The sequence below is a fragment of the Daktulosphaira vitifoliae genome, unplaced genomic scaffold, assembly GCF_025091365.1.
Source record: "Daktulosphaira vitifoliae isolate Bord-2020 unplaced genomic scaffold, ASM2509136v1 Scaffold_1, whole genome shotgun sequence".
In the NCBI taxonomy this organism is placed as follows: Eukaryota; Metazoa; Arthropoda; class Insecta; order Hemiptera; family Phylloxeridae; genus Daktulosphaira; species Daktulosphaira vitifoliae.
Genome location: NW_026099572.1, coordinates 82,726,348 through 82,737,586, shown reverse-complemented (window position 1 = coordinate 82,737,586; position 11,239 = coordinate 82,726,348). Strand labels below are relative to the sequence as shown.

At 25.5% G+C, this 11,239-nt stretch overlaps 2 protein-coding genes across 3 annotated transcripts in view; both read right to left on the bottom strand.

Moving 5' to 3' along the window:
• Positions 1-286: 286 nt before the first annotated feature.
• On the bottom strand, positions 287-3,413 carry LOC126896868 (uncharacterized). 2 transcript variants are annotated; one of them, XM_050670009.1, is made up of 3 exons: positions 2,653-3,413; positions 2,400-2,586; positions 287-1,220 (listed from the first exon to the last, which is right to left on the bottom strand). In XM_050670009.1, the coding sequence occupies exons 1-3, from the start codon at positions 3,284-3,286 to the stop codon at positions 392-394; spliced, it is 1,650 nt and encodes a 549-aa protein (XP_050525966.1). In that variant the 5' UTR covers positions 3,287-3,413; the 3' UTR covers positions 287-391. The 2 variants fall into 2 exon arrangements, with proteins under 2 accessions (XP_050525966.1, XP_050525965.1); XM_050670008.1 differs by having other exon boundaries at positions 2,400-3,413.
• A 1,488-nt stretch (positions 3,414-4,901) lies between these two features.
• LOC126896870 (uncharacterized) overlaps positions 4,902-11,239 on the bottom strand; it is an 8,942-nt gene continuing 2,604 nt past the window's right edge. The window contains exon 2 of the mRNA XM_050670012.1: positions 4,902-5,993. Coding sequence (XP_050525969.1) covers positions 5,189-5,993 — 805 coding nt within the window. The 3' untranslated portion in view covers positions 4,902-5,188. The remainder of the gene's footprint in view (positions 5,994-11,239) is intronic.

Below are 11,239 nucleotides of genomic sequence, written 5' to 3'. Positions count from 1 at the left end.
TTTTTAAAATTAAAAACTATGTAAAGATTTGCATCAAAGTGTTTCTTATGATAGTGATTTTAATCACTACTTTTAATACTGTTAGGTTAATAATACTGTTAAAGGTAATACTGTGCTGCGACCCCTCAGAGCTACCGTTTTTTGTATTTTATTGTTATGCTCTTCATATTCAATGTTGTCTCTAGAAAGTTATTACTAGTGGAATTCTTGTACCTACGCAAAATTAGTATGGCTTCCAACTGTGTATTGTGGTGAAATAAATAAATAATAAATACAAAAAACATTATTTATTGATTTTATAATAAATATCAATATACGAAACATTCTTATAATTTATAAATTATACAATATTGAAAATATCTTATATAGATAAAAATATATGTAAAAATACTTATTCGATTGAATACTCTGAACCCAAAATAGAAAAACCTAGATTGTCACAATCATCTCTAATAACGTGATCGTGAAATATATTGAAATACTCACAAATCGGTTTAATTAGGTGTCCAAATGATTTTTTATTATCTACTAAATTTATTTCTAAAGCATTATTTATTTCATCTTCTATTTCCAAAGTTTTTTTTTTTATGATGCAGAATCTTTTAACATAATAATTGGATATAAGTAATTTTTCCTTGATTACATTAAGGAATATAATAATTTCATTCAAAAGAGCGTATACATTTCTCATGTTTATATTCTCTTGATTTTCGAAAAAAAATATCTTAGGAGGATACTTACTTAATATATCTTTGATGCAATAAATACATATCTCGACAACTTTTTCTATACATAAATGAGGTTTTGGATCTTTATTTTTTTTTGTTATTAAACGAATGGTTAATAAAGCTGATAACATACGATTAAACATGTCAGAAGATTTATTGATTATGTGATATAGTTGAGTAACGCAATTAAAAAAATAATGTGTATTATTTTTTTTTTCATTTCTACAGATATGAATAAGGGAGCTCAATATGGTAGTATAAATATATAGTATTTCGATGTACCTACATCTCAACAATTTGGCTAGGTGAGTTTTTATAACATGTTTGTTATTGTTGTCTACTTGACATTTTATATCATCAAAGTTTAGACATTGATCGTTGTATACAATTTTTATATGATTCAACAGTTTCCAACCATCCTTTTGCATAATGGTATTAAAAAAACTAACATCAGTTTTTAAATTTTCATCTTCTAATTGTGGTGGAATAAGTCTAAAAACAATTAATTTAGTTAATATAATCTATACATTTATTTAACTAAATTAAAAAAAAAAATCTTATAAGAAATATTTTTTGTAATCCAGTGGATAAAATATGGTTGCATCAGAGAAAGGATGGGTGATTGCCTCTCTGGATTTCTAGTTTTCATATTATTGTTCTATATCTCTAAAGGCATTTTTTTTTCATTAAAATGTTATTAGGGAATTTATAACAATAAATTACTACAATAATATCTATTGTTATAGAACAAATTGAACGATAAACCTTAGACGAAGAAAAAGGTGTCTAAGAGTGTCATTTTTGAAAAAAGCCCAATAAAACTGTAATTTATAGTAATTTGTTGAGTTCTATTTCTTGAACGTTTAAACTTAAATTATGTCCATATTATTTTAGTGGTTTTGATTCTTTGATTGTTGGATTTTCTTTTCTTCTAGATTTAAAGTCATTAGATTATCTTAAATAAATTAACATACATTGGTAGAAATTTATAAAAATTGTTATTTTAAACAATTACTAACTAAAATCAGTTGAGTTATGAAAAAATATCATTTAAAATTTAATATAAGCATCACAAGATAAATGAATGATTAATGACCGTTAGAAAATTGCATGAACGAGAAAACTAACTGCCCGATGTGGCATTTTTAAATTTTTAGGTGTTTTCATTCAAAATATAAGACTATCGGGAAAAAAATATTTAAAAAAAAAATATAAGCAATCACGAGACGCTTGGTATATGTGGAGATACGCTTGGTATACGTTTTGTATAGAAAATATGCATGAAAAGAGTTTATTAAAAGAATTTGATATAATTAAAAACAAAATTTTCAGATTTTTTTAAACAAAAATTATTCTTAATCGTTCCTACTTTTTTTTTTTAATGCGCAAAGTTCTATTTTTAATGAAAAAACTTTGATGGTGTACAAAATAAACACCTACTAATATATATATACATTAGTGTGCACTTAAATTAGAAACTATAATTTAATTACTTTAAACTGAATCATACGATTGTGTCTTATAGTGTTATTTAATTTTTTTGCCAAGATACAATTTATGTTCTAAACTACGTCACCACTCATATTTTATTGTTATGGTTATTTATTCAAATAAAATACCGGCAATATTTTCCGAAGTTAACTAATAATACTCTATATACAAATGACTTACTTGTGATTACTAGGTTCTAGTAATTCCATAAATCCACAATTAACAAAATCATTTTCGATTGTTATGTAGTAAAATTTTTGGAGTTTTTTTTTAATAATTTCAGTTTGTAATAATTTAGACTTATTTAAACAATTAAAATATTCTTCGTCGTAAACGATTCGCAAATATGGTTCAATAGCATTAACATCTACACAGTAAAAAGCTCGATTAATTTCTATAAGATTTTTCAATATGTTTATCTTCTCACGATTACCGTGAAAATTTTTTATGCTTAAAAATTCTTGCGAAATTTTTAGTTCGTCTGCATTTAACAATCCTTGAGGAAATTGATCCACTTTTAAACGTGTAAATTCTACAAAAGGTTTTAACTCATTTACAAATGTGGTTGGTACTTTTATTAACTTATTTATGAGTCTTAAATCTATCTGATTCATAAATTTCATAGCATTAAATAATTTATCAAACATATTTGATGAATCTTTTACAGCGTCGTATAGGTGAATTATACAAATTTTAAAATTTTCTGTATTATTCGAGGTCAACTCATCATTACATTTATTTATTATTATACTTATCAATAGGTCATAATAAAAAATAATTTCTGCGTACCTACAGTTGAGCGAGTAGATTAATAAATGCAATACATGTATATAACTAGAACTTATATCTTTTTCTTTAATTGCTTCACTTATTGTTAATTTTTCAAATTTGCTATCCTTTACAAGTATATGTGGCATTGTATTCCATCCGTGTTGATTACACATATGGCTTAATACTTCAATAACGTATTTTTTGTACTCTTGACTCTTTATTTTACAATTTACAAAGTAATACATATGTGTTATCGTTAAAAAAGTCATCATTAAAATATAAAATACTATGTTCATTGTTAGTCTGTAATTGTATAAATTTAATGTTTATGTTATGTTAAATTAAATAGTTAGTTAAAATTAAATTTAACAATATACAATATATAAATGTCAAATTTACACTGTAACAATTTTACTTTGCATGTATAATTTATATACAGACGCATTAAATACTATAAAATCCAATATAAATATTTCGCAATAAAATTTCAACTTACATTGTAACAGTGTTGACTTGATATTTATAGACAATTATATTTAGTTTTGTCAAATGTATTGTGTTTAAGTTATTTTTAATTATGTTATTCTTACCAAACTACATTATTTGACTTATCATTAATAATTAGTTAGTTTATTAAAGATTTAAAATTGTTATTGAAAATGACAGTTAAAATCAAAAAATTGGAAGGGCTATTTTAATTCCTCTCTTTATAAAATAAAATTATTGCATAACAACACATATATTTTTCAGGAATTTTGGAGGGCTAAGCACCTCTAACTTGCACTTATGATAACTATTAATTATTATCAGATATATTCGTATGATATTAGGAAAATAAAATTAAATAATTTACTATGATGCGTTTTTTTTTTATTTTATGTCTGTTACCATTTTTTCTCAGCTCTCACTGAACCGATTTCTTTCAACAATATGTCAAAAATCAAAAATCTCCAAAAAAATTACAAATTTAAAAATCGCTAATTTTCAAAAATTTTTCAATTTTTTTTTTTACTTCAAATTGCCATAACTTTTTTAAAAATATTGAATCAATATACTATTTTTTTATAGATGCACGATATATTTACTTTTCATTTGATATATTTTTTTTATAAATCTAACTCTTTACCTGCCCACAGGGGGGATTAAAAATGACAATTTTTTCACAAATAATTAACTTTTAAAAGTGTTCTGGAAATACTGACACTTTTATATATATCATATATTAAAGTTAATGTAAATCAATTTATTATGAGGAAAAAAAATTTAGACTTTATTTTGTATTCACGAAGAAAATGACTCTCGTATCCAATTTTGTGTTAAAATTCTCGATTTTATATTTTTTATTTTTAACTTTATAATACCTTCTCAACTAAAAATCCGTTAATCAAAAACCGATGATTTCACAATCATTTCTAATAATATTTTCATAATAAATGTTTGTTTTTTCATACAAAGGATCAATAAGATGACCAAGAGGCGTTTTAAAATTTTTATTGTCCAAACACAATAAGATATCTTTTATACTATCTAATTAAACAAATTTGAAAGAAAGTATATGAATTAGAGAAAATTTGATTTTAATAAAAGTAGTTATATGTATAAAAGTATAGAAGATATATTTTTACAGTTTTAAATAGCATAACAGTAATAAAACTACTACAAATGAAAAGTTAGTGTTAATAATCATCGAATTATATAATATTTTTTGGAAATCTCGGGTTAAAAAAATCAAATGCTAATTAAATTGATGCATTATCACGAAACTTGATATGGCTCCAGCTCTAAATTATATAAATAATGAAAAACTGCGTTTATTTAATATAATAAGTTAGTATAGTAATAAAATTACTCGTTGAAATTAAAATTGAAATTTAGAGTAATAATTTATTTTACCGTTAATTAGAACATTTATTTGAATTGTTTTTTTTCGCGACGGTCAATGGTATTGTTATTACCGTATTATGTTAAAATTTTTTTTTACTTTTTACTGAATAAAATTGTTATACTTTTGTTTATACAGTAGTTATTTTTAACTCCTTCCTTTCAAAATTACCAATATATTAAATATAATAAATACAGATTAGGTAATGATTTTGATTGGAAAATAAAATTGTTTTTTAATTATTGTTTATTTAATTATGTTATATGTTAAAATCATAATGCGACAATTAGTTTAATTAAAAAAAAAAATCCGTTAATCAAAAACCGATGTTTTCACAATCATTTCTAATAATATTTTCATAATAAGTGTTTGCTTTTTCATACAAAGGATCAATAAAATGACCAAGAGGCGTTTTGCAATTTTTATAGTCCAAACACAATAAGATATCTATTATACTATCTAATTCCAGAGATTTTACTTTGAATAAGCAAATTTTCGTGTTATAATTTTTCATTGTTACTAAACTTTGAACTATTATTTTCCCTTGTAAATTCGTAACTTCATTTAAAAATGCATTTGCAATATTTCCATTGCCGTCACTATTTACGTTGTTAAAGTCTGCTTCGAATTGATACTTATTAAATAATTCTTTAATAAAATTCAAAAATGACTCAAAGAATCTTTCAATGAGCAATGGATAAGATTTTACTGTCGGTAATCCTGACATTTTTTTTATTTTTAATAATGCAGTAAACATACGATCAAGCATAATTGTAGATTTATTTAAAGAGTTGTAAAGTTGAATAACACAATATACAAAGTGATTTGTAGTATTATTTTTTTTTTCATTCCAGCATAAATTCAAGAAGGCTTTTAAAAAGTATTCATAATTGTGGAGTATTTCAGTGTATCTGCATCTCATTAATTGAGAAATCTGTAACCGTTTGTGATTTTCATTGGTTTTATTTACAGGAGTAAAAATATCATCAACCTTTAGATATTCATTTTTGTGTATTATTGTTATGTGTTTCATCATTTTCCAACCATCCTTTGTTATAATTGAATTCAAAAATTGAATTCTTTCAGTTTTATTCATAAAGTCAACTGTAGATGGTGTAAACCTAAACATAAAATTAATAATTAATTTCCGCATTGGGAAAATCTAGATCACTAAATATTTCAAGGGTAGTGATAAGCTAAATTTACAAATTTCTTTTAAAATTAAAAAGCAATCTTAAATTTTAATAATTAAAAACCATATGGTAGTATGCATTTTAATATTTTACAATAATACTGAAGTCTTTGTTGTTGAAGTTAACAACTTATATAAACATAATTTATATGTGATAATATATAAATGTAATCAAGATGTTATTGTCAAGTTGAATTATTACGATTTAAAATTTTATGGAATAAAAACGTATTTTTTATTTTTTGTTTATTTATATAAACATAACACTTTGGTTTTTCAACTATTACCAACATATGAGCATAGTAATGTTAAGTCACATTAGTTTAAGTAAGATAATATTTATATAAATATTTAATATTTGGTTTAATTTAACTTACTTTTAATTTCATGATCTATTGTTATTATACCGGGTAGTATATATTTATAAACATTTTCAAAAATGTTAAAGTAAAAAAATTATTAGTAAAAAAAGGTCATTGAGAAAATTTTCCTACTTGCGCCAGATGATGTAAACTTCCCGCCACTTCTCGCACTTCAAAAAAAAAAAAAGTAGAATATTACTTGGCAATTTTTATTTTAAATTAATTAGTTCTTGTGATTATATTTTTTAAATTTGTATATTTAAAAAACCTGCTATTTAAATAGAAATAATACATTTGAAATACAATTTCAAACATTATAAAGGTAAACGTCGAAATATTGTATTAAATTTATATAATTTATATGGATATATAGATCAATTGGTTTACTAATTTCCCCATGTTCATTTTTCACTCAACTCGCATATGCACATACACTCGAGATACGCGATTAGGCAAGGCAAGTTATTTTAATCGACGAATTTCTTAGAAAAATAGTCATAATAATAAAACCATTTATTCACCGAAATAAGAAACTGTTTGTACCAGTAATTTTTAGTATGTGTTCGTTTTTCGTGGTCGTTGGAGCTTAAATATCGGGTACCAAAATAAAATGAGTGGCCGATTACGTGATAAATATCGAAAATTTAAAAGTGGTGCTGAAAAGCGAAAACTTAAAAATGGTCAAAAAGAGAAGGATAAACTTTTAAAAAACTCTTTATGTAAATTTTTAAAAAAAGATCAAAATGATTGTGTTGTCGGAATTAGTAATCAAGTTAACATTGAAAATAACGAACAAAAATTATTGTTAGACAATATTACTATTGAAACAAAAGAATTACAATCCAGTAGCAAGACTCAACAGAATGAAGTAAATGAAAATCTTCAACAACTATCAAAAGATTTACTACTCCAAAAAGATACAGAGAACAAAAAGGTACAGGACGATGAAATTGATTATGACGATTCAGGTAAATGTCAAAATATTACAGATAAATTACAAGTTTATTTAAAAGAGAACTCGCCTTCAAAAATTATAAATTATAATTTTCCATCAGACGACGAAGGTAGAAAATTCAGCATAACACATTATAATCAAATAATGGGGAACGGTGAAAAAGTGGTAAGAAATTGGCTTTTATATTCTAAATCTTTAAATCAAGTTTTTTGTCTCTATTGTCGTTTATTTTCTTCAAACTCAATTATCATTGGCATCAGAAGGATTTTTTAATTGGAAACAGATAAGTGAACGTTTAAAAGAGCACGAATTATCTATTTCACATAATATAGCTCAAGAAAAATGGCTACAACTACGTATGAGACTTAATCTCTATACAACTATAGATAATGATATTCAAAGAAATGTAAATATTGAAAAAGAACGTTGGCATAATATTCTTAAACGAATTATTGCATGTATAGAATTTTTAGCAGAGCATAATGACGCATTTCGTGGANTTTTTAGCAGAGCATAATGACGCTTTTCGTGGAACAAGTTCTAAGTTATATACAGCTAATAATGGTAAATTTTTAGGCTTACTTCAAATGATTGCAAAATTTGATTTAATTATGGCTGATAATTTAAAACGTGTATATAATAATGACATCCATGATCATTATTTAGGTCCTAGGATACAAAATGAACTTATTAATATTATTGCCACAAAAATACGTGATGAAATAATAAATCGAGTAAGACAAAGTAAATATTTCACAATTTTATTGGACGGAACTCCTGATAAAGGTCTCAAGGAGCAGCTTACATTTTTATTGCGCGTTATAGAAATTTCGAACATTTTCAAATATGAAATAAATGAATATTTTATATGTTTCATTCATACTACAAGTAAGACTGGTTTGAATTTAACAAAGGAAATAAAAGCACAATTGAAACTAATGAACATAGATTTAAATAATCGTCGTGGCTAAGCGTATGACAACGGGGCGAATATGATAGGTCATCATCAAGGAGTGCAGTCAAGAATCCTTTCTGAAAACCCAAGAGCTTTTTTTGTTCCGTGCACTGCTCACAGCCTTAATTTACTTCTCGGAGATATGGCATCATCCGTACCAGCTGCTATGACATTTTTTGGGGTAATTCAAAAAATTTATTCTATTTTTTCTGCCTCTACTGAAAGATGGACTATTCTTCTCAAATACGTTTCAGATTTTACACTAAAACCAATGTCAGATACTAGATGGGAATCTCGGGTCGAATCGGTTAAGCCTATCCGTTTTCAATTATGCCAAGTACATGACGCTTTAATAGAAAATAGTGAATCAACAAAGGATCCTAAAATAAAAAGTGAAAGCTCGTCATTAGCTAACTATGAATTTATTTTAAGTGTTGTTATTTGGTACGAACTGTTATCTGCTATAAATAAAATTAGTAAGAGTCTTCAGAGCAAAAATATGGAATTGAGTAATGCTGTACAGTTGTTAAGTGGTCTTAAAGATTTTTTTTATAATTTTAAAAATGAAGGGTTTGAGTCGTCAAAAAAAATTGCGCAAAATTTATGTGAAGGCCTTGATATTCAAGTAGTTTTTAAACAATCTAGAATTCAAAAAAAAGTTAGGCAGTTCAATTATGAAAGCAAAGATACACGTCTAAATTCAGCTGAGCAAACATTTTACGATGATTATTTTCTAGCCGTAATAGATCAAACAATCGTATCAATTAATGAACGTTTTGAACAACTATCTCATCATTCAGAATATTTTGGATTTTTATATAATATTGAAAATTTAAAAACATTTGACGAAGAAACGTTAAGAAAACATTGTATGGATTTGGAAATTTTATTAAAAGATAGTGAAAATAATGATATAAATGGTATTGAACTTTTTGACGAATTAAAATTTTTTTGTAGAATTTTGAACAAATGACTTCTATAGAATGTCTTAATTTAATAGAAACAACATGTGGCTCATTTCCAAACATTTCTATTGCATTAAAATATTATTGACCCTTCCGATAACCACAGCAAACGCAGAGAGAAGTTTCTCCAAGTTAAAAATCATAAAAAATTATTTAAGGACATCTATGACACAAAATCGTCTTTCTTATCTAGGAATTATTACAATCGAACGTGATCTGTGTGAAAATTTAGATTATGACGATATTATTGAAAAGTTTGCCGAAATAAAAGCCAGCAAAATTGATTTTATGTAATTTAAATTGTTTTAACGAAGGTCAGTTTAAATAAGACATTGTTTTTTATTCTTTTAATATTATTAAATTAAAGTAAATTTTTGACTAATATTAAAAAGCCACTGTGGGTACTTATGAATTTTATTACAAAGGAGTCATAAATAATTTTATATTAAAATTAACAATAAATAGTTGTTTAATTTTTTTCTTTATAAGTTTTTAAAAGTTGTATAAAAACATTTTTGTTGTATTTTTATTTATAATAATGATAAAAATGAAGTGTTGTTATCTACGTTTTGTTGTTATAAAATTATTTGGCCCTAGGTACTAGCCTGGTACTCTGGCTATTGATGAGCAAAAAAAAAATGGTCATTTTTGCCCTGGGCCTCGCAAATTGTAGAATTCTACGCCCTGAGTAGAAGACATTACCTTTAAAAATTGAAAAAATTTCCCTCGCTACTCGTAAATGGGGGAAATCTTCAAATAAATTACAAATTTAAAAATCGCTAATTTTCAAAAATTTTTCAATTTTTTTTTTACTTAAAACTGCCATAACTTTTTTAAAAATATTGACACGGCACCGCCTTTTGCTCTAGGCTGGCGCTCACCCGTGTCTCTCTCGATATCAGCCGTCCAGCTATTAATATGACAATCGGTTGTCATCGGTCGTCACCCCGCCCTTGACACTGAGATAAGGCCGCCGCCGAATATGGATTACCGATATTGCGTCCTGTTTCGTTTCGACGTTCACCTGAACTGGTGTAATTTTACTTTTGGCTGTTCGGTTTTCTTGTGACGTTAACCTGGACTCGTTGTGGCGTTTCATTTTTCATGTGCCTTGTTTTTTTTCGTTGTCGTTGGTGACTATATTTATAATTACTATTCTTATTAACTGGTTTACTTATTGCGCAAAGGTGTGGTTTGAATAATTAAATCTATATATATATATATAGAGTCAGAGACTATATTTGATATTTTCCTATACCACCGCTGTAATTATTGTGCGGTTAACCTTGCTATACGAATCTATATAAATAAATATATATATTTTGTGTGTGGTGTTCACCGTATATATTGGATACGCGTCAATATTGAATCAATATACTATTTTTTTATAGATGCACGATATATTTACTTTTCATTTGATATATTTTTTTTATAAATCTAACTCTTTACCTGCCCACAGGGGGGATTAAAAATGACAATTTTTTCACAAATAATTAACTTTTAAAAGTGTTCTGGAAATACTGACACTTTTATATATATCATATATTAAAGTTAATGTAAATCAATTTATTATGAGGAAAAAAAATTCAGACTTTATTTTGTATTCACGAAGAAAATGACTCCCGTATCCAATTTTGTGTTAAAATTCTCGATTTTATATTTTTTATTTTTAACTTTATAATGCTATAACTTTTTGAAAAATGTATTGAGTAATATAATTTTTTTATGATAAGTACTATTTATAAATAGTATTTAGAGGTATATATATACAGGGTGTAAATCTTTCGAACCATAGTAATGTATGGGCGAGTATGCTGATAAAGTGTAAAATAGGACCTCGTTTTTTTTTTTTTTTTTTTTTCAAAATTGGAGGAATTTTGGATTAACCCCCCCGAATTTCTCTAAAATTAAAAATAAATCATACCACAATATTCCCCG

Bases quoted from the DNA above. Each gene is read 5' to 3' on its own strand.
- LOC126896868 (XM_050670008.1), bottom strand. From the start codon at position 3,286: ATGAACATAGTATTTTATATTTTAATGATGACTTTTTTAACGATAACA. The intron at 1,221-2,399 runs GTAAGTCATTTG...AATTGTTTTTAG, and splicing joins CTAGAACCTAGTAATCACAA to ACTTATTCCACCACAATTAG.